The 19,253-nt window shown below is 34.9% G+C and overlaps 1 protein-coding gene across 1 annotated transcript; it reads right to left on the minus strand.

Annotated features, from left to right (window-relative positions):
• Window positions 1-367: 367 nt before the first annotated feature.
• On the minus strand, window positions 368-8,306 carry LOC147402218 (Guanylate-binding family protein). The gene is made up of 17 exons (XM_086443792.1): window positions 7,930-8,306; window positions 6,343-6,445; window positions 5,265-5,334; window positions 5,109-5,147; window positions 4,811-4,928; window positions 4,666-4,723; window positions 4,432-4,496; window positions 4,293-4,299; window positions 4,124-4,184; window positions 3,033-3,092; window positions 2,901-2,920; window positions 2,752-2,817; window positions 2,379-2,546; window positions 1,900-2,157; window positions 1,498-1,710; window positions 868-1,139; window positions 368-773 (listed from the first exon to the last, which is right to left on the minus strand). Exons 1-17 carry the CDS (start codon window positions 8,016-8,018, stop codon window positions 632-634), a joined length of 1,809 nt encoding a protein of 602 aa, XP_086299918.1. The 5' UTR covers window positions 8,019-8,306; the 3' UTR covers window positions 368-631.
• Window positions 8,307-19,253: the final 10,947 nt, after the last annotated feature.

Genomic DNA, 19,253 nt, shown 5'->3' on the forward strand with positions numbered 1-19,253 from the left:
TAAATTAATAAAATAATCTAAATTTTAAATATGGAAAGGATAATAAATTAATTTAGTAAAAAGTTATTTGATTCTCCAAACCCAACTAAAATTCAGTGGATTCGTGGTTTGCTTGATTTTTCGAACCCAATATGAACCATACCACGAATCGGTTCACTTCATACCAGTTCGTGGTTTAGACTAGTAGAACCGAATTGGGTAATATAGGTTCAAACTACAAAGAGTGAGTCCTGCTTCAATGAGGGCAGAGCAGCCCGTGTTGATTAAAAACATGGAATAATTGTTGATATTAATTTGGTTGAACATAAAAAACCACGATTTAAATTGAAACAGATGCACCAACCAACCACCTGATATACATGTGATAGCTCCCACCAACATTAAATCATCATATAGATGCACCTGTACAGTCCAAAATGACTCATTAGAAATTGGATCCAAGAAATATGCAGATGCCACCGACGCCCACTTCGGACCATTTATCTCCTTCTCAAGGATTTCGACTGACGGTCAAAGAAGAACATAAAATACATCAACGGGCTATGCGAAAAAACCAAAAAGCTAGCCCAAGAAGAAAAATGGTGAACAGAAACACAGCTTTAAAAATAACTAATAACCAAATGATTTTACATTAGTCTGATCTCGGCCGATTTGAGCCACCTTTGTGGTTGTTGTACAGAGGTAAGACTGAACGTGCCCCACCTTTCCTCCTCCCGAAGAGCCTCCAGTAAAGAACGATTATCACTAGAATCACACAAATGGGGATGGCCCATCTGTGGCATAAGCAACCCAAATTAGTATGATTTTTGAAACTGCTTGTTTTTGGTGGAACGATTTATGGTAGAAACCAGAAGAGAATTCCTTTACCTGTCCAAGTCGAGGATTGGACTATAAACAAGTGTTTCCCATGTTGCAACAATAAAATGCCATATGGGGTTGTAGTAAAGAGCTTCCGCCGACCAAAACATTCTCGTGTATGTCTCCAAGAAGATGAACATTACCCAAGCTGCTATCTCCAACAAAATAAACTTTATGACGAAACGCCCGACCACTACCATGAAAAGGGAGAAGGCCACCAACCAATTGAAGAGTCTGTGGTTGTATTCCTTGATGAATAGAGACTGAGACTTCCCCAACATCTACAGGTACATATAGAAGATTGTAATTAGAAATAAACTAAAGAACAATGATTTTCTAACTAGAAAGTCTTCACTCAGTCAATACTCTGATGACATGGCATGACACAGAACCATAGATCTTTTTCCTCGGGATACAACTATGCATCCCCATAAAATATGTGCAGTTGTGTATCTCGAGGGAAAAAGATCTATGGTTCCATGTCCATGCCACATCAACTGAGTGAAGACTTTCTGGTTAGAAAATCAGCACTCTAAACTAAATTCCCAAAATCAAATGTGAAGGATTTTTCTCCAGCTCATCACTTAAAATGAGGTCTAAAAGAGTGAACCAACTTAATAAAGTAAGATTGGAGCTCACCTTTGACATTCTTTCTTCGTATCTTGTTTTAGAAGGCCCAACACACTCCCCCTCAAAGCTTTGATTGCATTGGAGGAAACCCGCATTAAATTTCGCCATGGAAGGAAGTCTAAGAACTTGAAGCTGGTCCATTTTGTCTTCGCATCTAGTGTACAGTGCCTCACATAGCTTTGAAGATTGATACTCGTTCGCCAAAAGGAAATTCTTGTATGTCTGCACGGAGAAATTTCAATCAAATGAAGCAGTAAATATGATTTGACCATGTTCCGAACTAACATGAAATAGCTCATTCATTTAACTGGTACTCAATAATTGACTTGGGTAAGCTTTGGTGTGACTTTGACTTCTTCCATACTAAGTACATTTCACATAACTTTGACTTTGACTGCCACGCTACCATACCTTATGTATTTCTTCATCGAGTTTATCAACAGATCGCTTAGCATGGTGATGACCGAAATGCTGCTCATCGAAGGCTTTCATTGCTTCTTGTCTTGATTCATCATGGACTTGTTGAAGAGATTGCTCTGAGACTGGTAAACCCAACTTATTCATCCTTTCACTGTATAACTTCAAGCACCGTTCAAGAATCCCCTTATTGAAAATCTCAACAAGAGAACCCGTTGATGGGATCTCTCCTTTGTTCAAAGCTTCAAGAATCTGCAACATTAATAATAATATATAAGCCATATCACATAACCCAGGACCCTTAAGTAAGCTGAGATCATACCCACAACCTCAACTTCTGATGCAAAGCATCCATTTGATAAGTTACAGACTTGACCCCACCTAAGCTACCATTATGAACTGACCGAAATACCCATGATCCTTAAATTTCGATTGTAATTAGAGTCGGAGTATATGAGAATCAAAGAAAGCACCTGTTTCAGAAAAGATACAAACTCCTTTCCATTTAGAGTTTTGCCTTGAACAATTTTTGGACGAATAATGGAGGAAACAAGTTCTTTTAATTGATCCCTCTTCTTAACATAAGTAGGCTCAAGTTCACCATCCTTCAAATCACAAAGCTTTGTTCGCTGAAGATGAGGCTGTTACAAAAAGTCCAGTCAGTTGTGAGCTTATTCTAAATAAAAGTTAGCATACCACATTTGAATATGCCAACAAATGACTTGGAGCTTGAGCACAACGTTAAAAATACGATGTATCAAATGCAATTGTGGACAACCCAACACAATTATGAGTGAAATATGCAGAGAAAGTCTGAAATCAATTTTCAAACCTACAAAACCATACCTGTGGTAAGCTGAAGGTTGTATTATTATCGCCCATAATTGCTAGAGATTCTCGAATTTGATTGACCTGTCAAGTAAGAAAAGTGAAGTAACAACTTGGAGAAAATAATGTTTTCTTGAAATGATGAGGAATTTAGAAAAGTAAGATACCTGATCAATATTTCTGTTACCTGTAGTAGCAATTAGCAAATGCGATCAAATTTCGATTTAATCATATATGAAAGATACTGCAAATAAAATTAATCATGTATATAACTGCAAGTGTGTCACTTTAAAACTAACCATCACGATTAGGGACCCGTTGAAGAGCTTCATTAACCATCTCTTGCACAGTTTTCCCTTCTGTAAAGCACCATCAACAATGACAAATTACCACTTGATTGAAAAGGAAGTAAAAGAACATTGTCGTTTCTAATGACAGAGGAGCTATTTGGGAGGTATAAATAGCACCACCAGAGAAAATAGGGTGACTTCTAATAAATGAAGTTAAACCTGATCCATTTTTCACCCATTGTTTCAATATAGTGGTACTTATTATACTTTTCAAAGAAACAGACTCTACAGGTGGCCAACAAACAGCACACTGGTAGTGGTATAAGTGTAGAAAATGAAGGATAGAACCCTATCAATTGGTAACAAGTTCTACCATAATAAATGTGCGCAAGGTATTTAGGTATGCTGATACACTATCTTAGATTTCTTTTTCCGAATTCATTTTCATGGAAACCGCTTAAATAACAGTCTATAAATTTTATGTCAAAATTATATAACTACCAGATTGATAATTAGGAATGGCATATGGAAAATTAGGTGTACAACGGAAAATTCCATAGGCGTCGGTTCAATAGCTACCCTACCATCCACCCGCAAGAAAAACAGAACGGTAAATTAATATCAAAGACTATGTAATGAGGACCCTATTACATATAACTTTTCAAAAACTAAGTACAATCAAAAAAATTATTTAAACATAAAAGAAAATAAGTTAAAAATTGTAGACACTAGACACACGTGGCTAACACCAAAAGTTGTATGGGACCTTTTCTTCCTTAATGAACTTGTAAATGCGATAATCTAATTCTCGAAGGCTAAAGTCTTGAATAACAACGTCATCAAGCACCAGATGCTTTGGATGTTGCTTTTCTCACTCCAAATTATTTATCATAATATGATGACTTACGAGTTACGAATGTGCTACATCCTTATTCTATCAACTCATAAAAATTTCAATGTGTATTTCATATGTTTCCTGTGAAATGTCCACAATTTCTCAAAACTTTACAGAATTTCTACAATAACCATAATATTTCCATTCCCAAGCTAACTGAAATATTCTTTGAATTCAGAAGTTATAATCTTGCTTGTAAACTTACGTAGAAAATCACGTTGTATAAGCCATAAGAGCTTAGCAGGCTCAAACGCAACATCTTGTCCCTGCAAAAATATTCCGCCATTCAAACATGGCAACGGATTAACTTCACATCACAAAAAAAAAAAACAAATTAAAAAATTAAAAAAAAAGGATAGTGATTAGTAGATTACCTTTACTCTATATTCCACGTGTAATTGACAGATAAAACCACAGAACAAGTTAGATTGGATGATAAAAATAACATCCTCACAAAGTAAACATGACAAAAGAAAAAATTCTTATGTAAAAGGAAATGTAAGACTTGAACACCTTCCATAGAATTCTTCAGCAAGCTCAACAGCAAATGACAACCGAGATATATCAGCTTCACGGATCTAAAACAAGAAATCACGAACCAACAAAATTATGAGTTTAGCATATTAAGAGAATTCGAAGGAAGAGAGATTAAGAAACAGAACATCATAAGAGAAGTATTTGACATGTTTATAAAAGGCCAGGGCAGCTTATTTTGAACTAGTGGAGTATCAAAATTAAAGAACTAACCGTCTCAGGTAGGTTGTAGATAAGCATAGAGCTCAAAACTGTTGCAAGAGCGAAGATCCTGCACAATCAGAATTAGGGAGGATTCCACATATATATAGAACCACCCAAGACAAACACAAGATAATTAAATGTCTCAGAATATTACCTGTCATCATATACATTTGACTTCCCAACACTTTCAAATCCTTCTGTATCAAGGAAAATCACTGACGTCTTTACTCCGTCAATAATTAATTCTAGGGGCACCCCCCATACCCATATCCCTGTAACAAAACATAGAAAGTAAATCAGGCCACTAGTACCTCATGGAGCCATGGTCAACCAAGTCCATGACTACAAGCCCATCACATTGTAATTATAGTAAGATCAGGATTATGACATATGTCCAGATATGCATATATGGATGCACAGATGTACACATGTGTTTAGACATATTCACCAACCTTTTGTTTTGGTATCACGCATGTGACCAACACCAAACCCTGTAAAGAACATAAGTTTCAAAGATCAGAGAGAAGTTGAGGGAGAACAAACCTAAAAAATATTTCTCAAGAGGGAAAAATGAAAAAATGGCTGAAGTAGTTGTAGCAGGGGATCACCTTCATTACATGAAAGAGAGAGAAGTTGATTAAGCAGAAAAGATTTGCCCGAGCGATATGGACCAATTACCTAGGAAGACACCCATGAAGATGAAGTCAAAATTGTTTCGTTTCTTCCTGTAGGGAAGTAAATGCCCTTTATTTCTCTTTTTTCAATAAGTAAGGGAATAGTGTCTGAAGGAAGCCAAATTACTGATGAAGCATCAACAAAAAAGCAGAAAATAAGCATTTGAGGTCCACTCCTTTCAAAAAAGAGAGCTTCATACAATTGCTTGGATAAAATATTTGCAGCTTTAGGGCGAATGCCATTTTCAGAAACTTACCAAGTATATACAGAATTCTGGTAAGTGAACTTGGCTTGGCCAAAATGCCAACTTTAATTCCAAATGATGGGTGGACCCAGTAAATGGCAAGAAATCACTGGGGCAGGGCAAGGGATGACCACTAACTCCACTAATTGTTAAAAACAAAGAGTTGTGGAAATTATTCCTCATAAAAGGTCGTTTTTTTCCTCCCAAAAAAGAACAATTCCCACAAGAGTAGACAGATTCAAGCAACAGAGAGAAGTGTTCTTTTGAGAGTAATTCACTACTTCACAACACTTTGAAGCCAAAAACAGTCATCTCAAGTGTTTATAGACACTTCATTATGGAAGCCCTACATTTTACCATCTTATTGTGAGGAAAATATGATCCCAGGAATGGGGTCTATTTTTCTGTGGAGCAAGGTTTTCCAAGAATCGAATGGGGTCTTTGAAGATTTTTTAACAAAGTGGGATTGGGTGTGTAGCATTGAGGTGTAATTTGGGGGTTTTCTTTTCTTTCTTTCCTTTCTTGTTGTTGTACCTTTTCATAGTCATCTCAACCGTGTTTCATTTCAATAAAGATCTTTAACTTATCAAAAAATATATATATATGATCCCATCTCAAGTGTGTTTAGACACTTCATTGCTAATGGAAGGTCTACATTTTACCATCTTATTGTGAGGAAATATTATCTAAGCAGTACATCTTTCAATCTTGGGTACATAGCATACAAGAAAAATGTGAAAGGTTCAAGAAATGGATATAAGACATACCGCAACAGCTGCAATTGGAGTAGTAATTCTTTCTATTGCCTCTAATCCCTCTCTTGCAAGACGAAGTTTGGTATGACCAGAATCAGGCTCCACAATAGGAAATCTGTAAGCACAAAGAATGGCAAGTATTGAATAAACAACCAAGAAGAGACCTACTCAATAAATCTTCTACAAGTATATCACTAAAAATGTTGAAAACACCAAAGAACCTAGCATTTGAATTCACAACTTGGACATATGTGTGTCTTATGCAACTTGCAGATATTATATCATGGCAGCATATCAAAAACTAGGAAAACATCAGTTGTACATCACCAATTCATGAAAACCAAACACGCACAGACAAGCCAAGATTACTGTCTCCCCTAGAAAATGATGAGAATTTTGGAAAATAAGATACAAAAGTAATAAGTTTTTTACTATTTATTTATTTACATTTATTATTTAAATTTACTAATTATTTTCATATATTAGCCGAATCCAAAGAATTATTCCCATACCTTTTTAGATAAAAATTAAAATAATATTTGTGAAAACGGAAATATTCTAATAATGTGTCCTTTTGGTCCCCTAGGAAATTAACAAATTTCGATATATTTCATGGAAATATATCAAAATTTAATACCATGCTACAATGTTTCTTCTTTTGACTTTAATTGGCAAGCCATTTGTGAATGCAAGTCACCAAAAAGCAGGCGTCACCGTAATGGGTGAACCTGCATGTAGGAAAGGAAAACTTAAACGTTGGTGATGCTCACTCAATAATTCTAGCCTAGACAAGGTTGGCAACAAGATATAGAAGAGGTACATATTCCATTCCCATTGGAATAAAGAATGCAAATTTAGCCATCCTGATGACTCTTTTTGAGGAACTAAGCATACTTTGCCGTAGATTTCATTATCCATTGGTGATGAAAAATGACTCTAATTGTCAAGTAGAGGTGGCCTTGTAAACAAATTGTAGCATTGGTCCTTCCAAGTTTGTTTCCAGTGGACAAGAATCTATTCCCACTATGCCAATTTGATATTCTCCTCTTGAAGATGTAAAACTTTTGACTAAATCAAATATTGCTCTCCTACTTGTCCTAACTCACAAAATTTCCTATCGTACTTTGTGGGTGATGAACAACAACTTTAGTCACTAATTTGTTCCTTATTGTTTCAGTTATAATTTAATTACAATGTTCTAGCATTCAAGATAGAAATTATTCGGCTTGACTTATAAATCGCCATTATATACCACATTACATAATATAATTATAAGAATACCCTTCAAATCCCATGGAATGTCGATTTAGTTAATCGCAAACTCTATCACCAACATTAATTCAAACCCTCTAAAGAGACAAAAAAGCAAACATAAGAGGCATAAATTATGTCCCCAAAAAAGAATATTTTTAAAAAAATATTTCCAACAGACAGACCCATGGAAGCTTAGACACCCCTAATTAATGAGAGCTACCAGACTTGAGTTCTTCACAACCCCAAGATTAACCAAAATTAGAGAAACCCAATCTAAAAAATTACGAATTTAACTAAAAAATCAATCATGAAACTTAAATAAGACTAATTAAATCAAACACTTACGGCTGTCTGAAATTCTCTACTGAAGAAGACCCAAATGCAAAGAAGCAGAGATAGATCGAAATAAAGCGAACCCAATTCCGAATCTCCATTGTTTCTCAGAAATCGATAACGATTGCTCCCAAATAATGCCTGATTACAGATGAGTGCATTTTAAGGAGGAGAGGAGAACCATTCGAGAGGGGAATGGATCTGTAACAGAGTGTGATGTAGGTTAGGTACCTGGAGAAAACCCTAATCCCTATTATGGGATTTTCTTGCTCTGGAGAAAACCACTTTAGGAATTTTAGTTTTTGATTCTTCGATCGCTGAAAACCGCTTTTGCAGTGAAAAAGCGGATTTGGGTTGAACAGGGAGGTTGATTTTCTGGTACAATAAGCCTAAACTGTAAGAATTATTACACCATGAGTAATGGTTTCCTGACTTCCCCCGTGGCATACTCAAAATATTCTCCTGACGTGCCATGTTCTAGAACCGTAGATCTCTACTCCTCGAGATACACATTTCATATAATTATTAGATGGGAGGATGTGTATCCCGATGCATAAAATATATGGTTCAAGAACGTGCCACATGGGGGAATCAGATTATCACGACTCACCATTAACGTGGTTTTACATTTACTGTGGTGCTTCGAGATCCGAACCCGAAATTACTAGGGTTGGATGGGTTGACTAGTTGGATCGACAACCTAGTTTTTAGGACAATTTGTAATGAATCTAGAGTGGCTGAATACTTAAATGGTCCCACATCCCCAAAATGCCACGTGGTAGAATCGTTGTGGTTATGAATTTTTCATTCTCAGTCGTTGGATTTTGAGCATTTCTCATCGGTCAAGGATCGGGCTAAAAATTCTAGTCCGGAACCGATCCATCTAATTGTTGGGCTGGGCCAATTGAAAATTTCTATTTTCAAAAATCTAAAATTTTTTTATTTATTATTATTTATAGGAACTACGCAAGTTGGCCAATCACGAGAGTTTGGCCGTTGAAACGCGCTACCTTTGATAACTCATACTAGTTCTCAACTCTCATACTCTACCTACGGTTTTCAAACATACCCTCAGTAACAATACCCGAACATAGTCTACTATGGGTTGGGTCGGTCAATCCTGAACCCAATCCATCGACGATCCTCATCATGGTCAAATAAAACTAGCAAAAGACCCAAAAAAATGTGAATAGAGATAGTGAAACCAAACATAACCTCGACTAGAGATGTTAGCTTAGTTAAGTTGGTAAGATGTGTGGAGTGTTGATCCCACGGCCTAGGTTCAAGACTTGTTGAATCCACTTTCATGCTTACCACTAACCCGCTTGCTTGCTTGCTTGCCTGGTAAAAAAAGCATGATCTCATTCTCAATTACATGACACTTGGCTTTGGATATAGTGAAATTGAGGGATAAGATTAGTCTAGTTGACCTCAAATATTAGAAGAAGGGTTTTTCTTTTTTTGGATGTACGCGATGATTTGCACATCTCGCACAATCAAGTTATTATGGTAGTGCTATCGAACCTTCAACCTTGGAAATAAACCTAAGGTTGATGATCTAACTTTGCTTGTTCCATGCGGGTAGGCATCATGGGCTATATCTGTACAATAAAACATAACGATGGACCCCACCCCCTTTAACCCCCATAAAGAAGGGTTGGAATTTAATCTCATTACAAATCTCCATGAAAACTTTTATCTTTGTTGTCTTTTATTTTATCTTCGTTTCTTTTTCAAAAATACTCTTAACAGCGTTATTGCATTTCCTCTTCAACCCTTTTTTTCAAGAATACTCCTCCAACTGTACTATCTTTTCTCATATCCCCTCATTTTCAATGATACTTCTCCAACTTTATTATTTTTCCTTTACAATCCTTTTTCAATAATATTCCTCAAAATTTATTGTCTTTCCTCTTCTACCCTCCTAATGTCGAAGAGAATGCTCATGCTAATAAGCATCGAAATCTCTAGTAGAACAATGAAACTCATTGGATTCCAAGCCCTATGAAAAACATTCAAAGCTTCGGTCTCAAACAAACCAATCAGTGAGACATAGGAGTTTGCCATATGACAATATGAGCCTGGCCCAAGTGTATATCATGAGAGTAGTGATCTCATGATCTAGGAAACCATTTGAAGTTTCTTATTTTAGTTTTTTATGTGCTTGATATGGAAATGATCATGACTTGACTAGAAGGGGCCAACACAGGCATATTTGATGGTAGATTGTGCATGGCCTATAATATGTGATCGACACGTCAGGCAAGATGGTAACACTAGAGAACATTATGGGAAGTTATCAAAACATGAGTCCAACACAACTAACGATTCATGAATTGGAGCCGTGTCTCCAAAATAAATGTCAAGAATGATCTCTCTCACGTTTTGATGTTTCCTTCAAGCAATGCCCCAAAGACTTGTCATCGTCTTTGAGGTGTACTTGTCCACTCCTCTCCACATGGACATCACCTTCCCCATTCCTAGATATAAAGGGATAGTTGGGGTGATGGAGGGGTCGTCATGTGGTACCACTCCTTTGGACCACAAACCCCATAAATATTTGGGGTCACCTTCTCCATTCCTAGACAGTTCCCTTGCTTTTTGGGCAGGTCTTGGAGGGTTCATTCATCCTGATTTAGTTACACCAACTATTGTCAATGGTACACTCGTTTGGCCGATTGATGCCATTAACTTTTGGCTTATCCTTATAGAAATATACACCAAAAATTAATACGATTGCTGACTTTAAGGAATTTCCATGAAGAGTTTGAAGTCGTAAATCGTAATATTTCCACCCATGGTCCAAGTCCATCACATAATCATTGCTGTTTTAAATCATCAAACTTGAGTCAAATTTTCACGCAAGATGACTCAAATAGAGTCAATGCGAACAAGACTCAATGGGTATCTTGATTAAATGCCTCCATAAACGAGATGATTCACTGAGTCTCTTGAGTTTTAAAACCATGAGCTTAGCCATCCTGGTGTAGGTTAAACCTATGGGCCCATAATAGGCCTAAATATTAAAGCCCAGATATGAATTTAAATAGGCTGCGTCATGGATTTTAACCAGTTCTAAATTTGTGTTTGTAATCATATCCTAGCCTAGATAAGTTATTGGGCCCAAAATTTCATGGATCCATAGAGGCCCGTTAACAACCCTACTCCCAATCAATTTAAAGATATGAGATTGTCCATTACTTGATGGTTTACATTAACTAGTGGGAGATGATGTTTTTGAACTTATATAAATACACCAATTTTTTCTTAAAACACACCAACCGTATGGCCATCTCTCACTCACATCTCCCTCTCCCATGATCTCACTATCCCTCCCAATTTTTCTACCGTTTTCACCCTCTTACAAGCAACCGAGGACTGTGGTGATGGTGGCTGATGACGACGACAGTTCTTTAAATCTCTTTCTCCGTCTCTACCACAATTTATTTTTCAATCTATTTCTTTCTCTTGTAATCTTTCATCTCTCTTGTTATCGCTTACTATCGCTTTCTTTCCCTCTAGTTGGTTCTACTTGTAGAGAATGGGGTGGGATGATGAAAAATATATTAAAAAAAAAAAGATAATCCCCACCCCATAAAAACTGATTTAAGAAGATGGTGTGGCAATAGAAAATTCTCTAAATTGTAGTCCCAATCTTATGTTAATAATTTACCACCCCCAATGCCACCTATTGGATATGACACCCCTTGTTGGACCTATACACAAAAATTCAGCCTATTTGGTGGTTGGTTACATGGTTTAAAATTATAATCTATAACGATGAATAACTGCTGATATATTCCTTTTCTAATGCCCAAAAGCCATTTTTCTTTTAGAAAAAAACCAAAATTTTGTTATTAAGTAATGTTATTGTTTTTAATGGTCGTTACGAGTCGATAGTATTATTTGAGTGTTTTTTAATTTTTTGTAAAATATGATTTTTGAACTTAAATAGTAACCATTATCTGTGTTTTCATAGTAGTCGAAATTGATCATTTTTTCTCGTGACCTTTTATTGTGATTGTCAATGGGTTCCTCTACCACATTTAAAAATGCTCAAATCTAACGACCGAGATGAGTCAATCAATCTGATATTTTAGGATGTAAGCAATCGCGTGGTGGGACAGATATTCATTAGTTGGTAGTCCCAAAATAATTCTCCCCGTGGTATCAAACTAAGTCATGACAACTTTTGTCATTCGAAGAACAATGATTTTCTGATGCCCCCCTCTAACATACACCCCCATCATAGACCTGTAGATCATTTGCCTCGGCATATGTAGAATAATAAATCTTTTTCTTGTGTATCCCAAGGCAAATGATCTCTGATTTTGTTATGGGGGCGTAGGAGGGTGTATGTAAGAGGGGGGCGTCAGATTATCGTGACTCTCACTCGAAATATGAGCTTCGCAACGAAAATTTATTCCAAATGAAGTAGAATTGGATAAATAACTCATAAATAAAATAAAGGGTTATATATATCCTCAATGTTTTGTTTGACTCTCACCGTATTTTTTTTATTGTGAAATATAAAATGATTGTCTCCTTCAGACAAAACTAACCTAAAACAAAACAAAACCAAAAAAAAAAACCAAAAAATTAATTTTAAACTCAAAACACATTAAATGGAACAATTAAGATTATGCCACAACAAAGAGGTAACACATTGATGATTGATTCGAGCTGGCAACTCACATGCATGATATGGAGTTAAGGTCAATTATAAAATTGATATATGTCAAAGTCCATTGATTTTTTTAGTTTAAAATTATTTTCTCGGCCTCGTGATGCCTTATCCCCAATATTAAGGTTTGAATAACAAACTATATATTATTTGAATAAAAATTCAGAAATTTGAATCCATGTCGAGCGATTTGACTTTTTTAAAGGGTATCAAAAGGGGCAATTTTGTAGCATAAAAAGGGACCTTAAAAGGATTTGATCGACCAAATGGGTAATAAGGGATTAGGGGATCAAGAGGGGAAAATGAGTGGGTCCAAAGTCGATGGGTGCGGAGAAGATTCTTAGAATTACAATTTCAATTGTCATATAATAAGAGGAGACACCTAAGACAATAACTTTAACATTTTTTATATATATATATTTATTTTGGTGTTAATGAGAGTATCTCAACTTACATTCGACTAGTGGGATTGGTGAGCTAGGACCTAGACCAAGGCGTATGGGTCCCTCCCCCGAACACGTGCAAAGCACGCACATCATACACACTAGGTAAGTGAGGGTACATCCTCATGGGTAGCCTTGAGGAGCCATTGCTCATATTGGATATTGAACACATAGCCTACAGATTATCATTGCTTATTTGATTCGAAATTTCCATTAAGCCAATCCCTCGAGCTTGACAATGACTTAACTAGAAAATAGACATTGAGTAACTTGTCTGGCCATGCATGAACTCACTTCCATTGTGAAAAAATTGACTTAGGTTAGCTCAAGAACAAGACTCCTTAAAAAACATAAAATTTTGAAGGAATATAGAATTGTTATTTTCAATAACAAATTTTGCGATATAACTCAAAATGCATGAAATAAGAAGATAAATGATTTTAAATTGATATGATTAAGAAAAATGGTACAAATCCCGATACACTTGTATGATGAAGTGATTTCCTTTGACAAATAGTCAAGTACAAAATTAAGGACGCGTGGATTTCTTCTCTTTGGGATTCAAGCTTGATAGATTGAGAAGAAATTTTTTTACTCTTTTGATTTGTGATGCTTAATCTTATTGTGTGAATTTTTTTTTCTCTTTGGAGTTTGCGCTTGATTAGTCGAGAATTATTTTTGAGCTTGTAAAAATGAATTTTTAGGCTTGATCTTCTCTATAACTAGAATCTAAGTTTCTTGTGAAGATTGTCTTTCTCTGAGAGAGGGTTTGAAAGTTTCTTCTTCTTTGTAGGATTTTTTTTCTTTTAAGAGAAAGTGGTTGAAGATCCTTTCAAATAAGGGAGACTTTGATATTTATAGACTTTGAATAAATTAACTTTTCAACTATGCCCCTGACTTAATAAGATTTTGCAAGTTAGTTTGAAGGTTAAATTTGCCCAATTCATATTTTAATGGATTTATGAATATTTTAGTATGCCAAACTCTTTTGTTTAATGTAGGGCTCAATATTTAATGTGAATCACTAAGATTTGTTTAGATCATGAGTTTATGTGCAAAAATCTAAAACACAAGTTATAAAAGGCTCATTTCTAGTTAATGGGCTATTTGGATATGTTTGCCCATTTAAAACTTTTAAGGACTTTCTTGGGATTTGTGTAAGATGTATGATTAATTTAAAATTTTCATGCTTACAATTAGTCATATTGATAGAGGTTGCTCGACACTTTCTCCTTGAGACGGTACCATCGTTCATCATAAGGTGCTCACTTTGTAGAAAAAATCAAGTCAAAATACAAAACCTTGCCTTGGTCAAGAGAGAGAAGGTAGGTGGCCTCATTCATTATTTTTTAACGTACCAATATCAAATCAAATTGTATGAATTGAATTGATCTTCTTATTTTCAAGTAATTAAGACAGTTGTGAACCTGACTCAATCAAAGTTTGGCTACGCCACATTAGAAATTTATTGAAAATCATATGCCAGCTATCCGTGAAGTCCTTGACTTTTTAATCTTAAATTCAATGAATCATCGTACATACCTTATGTCCAACATGAGGATCTACAATATAAATTTTATTTCTTTTCTAATTAATAATATAAATAAATAAATAAAGGAAAATCGATGAATTCATATCGTTATTAAGAGATTTGATATCATTGTGCATTAATCACCTCTTTTATAGGTAAGAATTGAGGTTGACAGGGCTTACCCTCCATTAACTTTCAAAATTCTTTTATTACAAATCTTATCCCTTTCCCAAAAGAGAGTAAAGCCAATTAGGTTTCTCTTGTAAACATTTTTAAACCCTAATCTCCCTTCTATGTAACATTGCCTTAAATAAAATATTAATGAATTTTTAATTCGAAGACTTTCACTCGGTTGACATGGCAAGTGCATAAAAATGTAGATCTTTTTTCTCAAAATATGCATTAAAAGGATCTATGATTCTGTGCACTTGCCACATTGACCGAGTGAAAAATTTTAAGTAAAAAAATCACGGCTCAACACAAAAGGTCCATTAGACTTCCTACCTTTAGAGGTCAAATAGTTCAAGCTATTGTGGGAAAAATAGTACAATGGGTTTTACTTTTTTTCCCTCCAAAGATAAAGGAGAGCTAACCATACCCTTTACACACGTGTCATTCTCCAAGACCCAATAAAACTGCATAAAGCCTACCCACAACTTATATGCCACATGTCCACGTAGTCTCAAGGTGTAAGTGTAGGGAAATTCATGCTCGAGGAAGTGTGAAGTCACCCTAAAAAAAATGATCATTGAAAAATAAATTTATTATTTCACAGCAAGTTTTCAGGTAAGCATGAGAGAATGACAAGATGGGAAGACCATTTTCCTCCAAAGGTTTTTGAAGTATTTTTAAAAATAAAAAAATAATTCTAAATAGAAAAATGAATTTCAAGAAAAATACACAATCATACACTTGAAAATTGTATTTTTCAGAAAAATCCATTTTCTCACTCATTTTTCATACACAATCATACATGCCCTTAGGTCCTGTTTGGAGACAAAGTTAAAAAGTAATTGTGCAAGAAAATAACTTTCAAAGAAAGTTCATTTTGAATAGTAAAAATGTAATTTTCATTTATTTAAAAAAAAATTGATATATGTCAAGTTCACTGATTTTTTTGTCTAAATTATTTTCTTGGCCTCGTCATCCCTTATCCCCAATATTAAGGTTCAAATTATGAACTTTAAACTGTCGTCCAATATTATTTGAATAAAAAAATCCTGACATTTGAATCCATGTAGAGGGATTTGACTTTTTTTAAGGGGATCAAGAGAGGAAATTTTGTACTATAGAAAAGATCCTTAAGGGATTTGATGGATCAAATGGGTAATAAGGGATTAGGGAATCGAGAGGGGAAAATGTGTGGATCCAAAGTTGATCGGTATAGAGAAGATTCTTTAAATTACAATTTTGACTGTTATATAATAAAAGGAGACATCTAAGACAATAACTTAGCTTATTTTTTGTGTTAATGGGGGTATCAAGACTTCCGTTCGACGTGTGGGATCGGGTGAGCCAAGGCCTAGAACCTGGACCAAGGCATATGGGTCCCTCCCCCAGGCACGTGAAACGCCCACACATTACAAGCACCAAGTAAGTGAGGGTACGCCCTCGTAGGTAGCCTCAATGAGTCATTGCTCATATAATCGATTAAGAAGAGTTTCTTTTTATTCTTAATAATACTTGCGATACTTGATCTTATGCAATTGTTTTGATGGATTTTCTTCTATTTGGGGTTTGTATCTAATCGATTGAGAATGATTTTTATGCTTGTAAAGAAGGGCTTTTAGGTTTGATCTTCTTTACAACTAGAATCCACATCTCTATCGAAGATTGTCTCTTTTTTAGAGGTGGGCTTGAAAGTTTCTTCTTCTGTATACAGTTTCTATCTTTTACGAGAAAGTGGTTTAAGATCATTTCAAATGATGAAGGCTTTGGAATGTATAGATTTAAGATAGATTAACTTTCCAACTATACCTCTGTCTTTTACGAGAAAGTGGTCTAAAATTTTCTCAATTTTAATTTTAATGGCTCTATGAACTTTTTAGTTGGCCAAAATCATTTATTCAATGTAGTGCCCAATATTTAATGTGTATCACTATGATTTGTTTAGATCATGAGCTTTATATGTGAAAATCCAAAACACAAGTTATGGAAGACTCGTTCATAGTTAATGGGCTCAATTTAGATATGTTTGCTCATTTATAACTGTAAGGACTTTCTTGTGATTTGTTAAATATGTATGGCCAGTTTAAAATTTTGATGCCTACAATTACTCATATTGATACAAGTTGCTCGACACTTTCTCCTTGAGAGGGTACCATCATTCATCACATGGTGCCCACTTCATGCAAAAAATCAAGACAAAATACAAAACCCTACCTTGGTCAAGAGAGGGAAGGTAGGTAGCCTTGCTAATTATTTTTTACGATACCAATATCAAATCAAATGGTATGGATTGAATTCATCTTCTTATTTTTCAAGTAATTAGGAAAGTTATCAACCTGACTCGATCAAAGTCTGGGCTGTGCCACACTGGAGATTTATTGAAAATGACATGCCAACTATCCACGAAGTCCTTGACTTTTTAATATTAAATTCAATGTATCGGCACATATCTTATCTCCATCAGTAGGATTTACAATATAAATTTTATTTCTTTTCAAATTAATAAAAAAAAAAAAAGGGAAAATCGACGAATTCAAATCCATATTAAAGGATTTGATATAATTCTACATTAATTGTCCTTTTCCCAAAAGAAAGAAAAGCCTATTACGTTCCCCTTGAAAACCATTTAAAACCCCTAATCTCCCTTGTATGTAACCTTGCCTTAAACAAAATGTCCATTAGGCTTCCTAGCTTTAGAGGTCAAATAGTTCAATCTATTGTGGGGAAATAGTCCAATGGATTTTACTTTTTTACCCTCCAAAGATAAGGGAAAGATGACCATTCAATTCATACACTCGTCATTCTCCAAGGTCTTTAAGTATGCTGGTGACCCAATATAATTACATAAAACCTAACCACAACTTATATGTTGCATGTCTACATAATCTCAATGAAATATGAAGTCACCCTGAAAATGATCATGGAAAAATAAATTTACTATTTGATTGCAAGTTTTTTGGGTAAGTATGGGAGAATAACAAGATAGGAAGACCATTTTTGTTCAGAGGGTTTGGAACCATTTTTCCTTTTAAAACTAAACAATAACTCTGAATATAAAAATGAATTTCAAGAAAAATATACAATCGTACAATTGAAAATTATACTCTTTCGAAAAATCTATTTTCTCACTCATTTCCATGAGCAATCATATATACCCTTAGGTCCCATTTGTAGATAAAGTAGAAACTAACTGTGGAAGAAAATAATTTGAAAATTTATTTTGAAAAGTTAAAAAAAAAAAAAAAAAAAAACTTCTTTTATTTTTTAAAAAATTAAGATTTTTTTAAATAACATAAACAAACTTTTAAACTTTCAAAAGTGAAAAAGAAAAAGAAGAAAGAAATTACATTTTTAAGTGTATGGAAAGGGGTCTCTTAATGTAACCTTGAGGGGTTGGCTCAATGGCAATTTCAAACCGATATGCGGTTAATGCCTATAAGTCATGATTTTGATACCCAATACGAGCATTAATTCTTTAGGGTGCGCACCCTCACTTGCTTAATGTATGTGATGTGCGAGCGTTGCATGTGGTCCAGAACTAGTCCTTGGTAAAGATCATGATCTATGGATTGGGCAAAGCCCAGATACGGGCCCAGCCCATTATCTAGAGAGATGCCCAATTATAAAGGAAATGATGAATTACTATTTCATGAGCTGAAAATGAGTTATTTATGATTCTCGCTAATTATTCATGTTAATTACCAAAACATGAATGATCATGTTTCCGTTAAAAAAATTCAAAATGGTTACAAATTTGATAAAGGTTTTAAAGTTACTATTTCACAGGTTTATCGATCACATTTTGGTAATTAAAATGAACATTGAGCCAGAATTGTAAATTGGTCAACAGTTGATCGTAAATATCCCCTCAAAAAAAGGTCTCTTAGTGTAATAGTGCCATGGATTGATAATATGAACAAATCAAGATCGATGGCAATTGGTTTGGGCACTATACTGTAGAACACAAATCGAATCATCATCGTTGAATCAAGATCAGATTGGTGATGTGATCCAATCACATTTAACACTAGATGTCAAATTTATTTTTCATGGTGCAGGTTAGAAATAATGAGACCTTAAGTACTATATCACTCACTGTACGGGTTTATAAATAAACTATATAAATGCGCATGGGTTGGTTACCTGAAGACATACTATCGAAAGAAGTGTTCCGTGTGACACTCCTTTACCAAATAATAAAGCTTTCCATGTGAGACTTTATTCTACTCTAACTCATCTAACAAAGGTCAAAGTCAAAGACGATAGACTTTTGCTTTGCTTGTTGGGTGTGGTCAAAGTATTTAATGGCTTTGCACCTGTTACCAGCCAACGGTGCACCTGTCTCCTTTCTTTCCCCACCTTACCACGTTTTAATATCATTGTTAATTGCCCCCACTTACTCCAATAAATCACGAGAATGCCCTTGAGTCTTCTCCTCGTTTTAATTAATTTTGGATTGACAGATGAAATCAGATTCTATTGTTAATTTCTAACCACTAGTAGATTTAAT

The sequence above is a fragment of the Akebia trifoliata genome, chromosome 5, assembly GCF_017979445.1.
Source record: "Akebia trifoliata isolate Shusen 1 chromosome 5, ASM1797944v1, whole genome shotgun sequence".
NCBI lineage: Eukaryota > Viridiplantae > Streptophyta > Magnoliopsida > Ranunculales > Lardizabalaceae > Akebia > Akebia trifoliata.

What these genes read in the sequence shown, in the direction of transcription:
- LOC147402218 (XM_086443792.1), bottom strand. Translation starts at nt 8,018, where the DNA reads ATGGAGATTCGGAATTGGGTTCGCTTTATTTCGATCTATCTCTGCTTC. An exon ending in CTCCAATTGCAGCTGTTGCG is followed by an intron (nt 5,335 to 6,342) that starts GTATGTCTTATA and finishes GTGTCTTCCTAG; the next exon opens with GTAATTGGTCCATATCGCTC. An exon ending in GTAACAGAAATATTGATCAG is followed by an intron (nt 2,818 to 2,900) that starts GTATCTTACTTT and finishes CTTACTTGACAG; the next exon opens with GTCAATCAAATTCGAGAATC.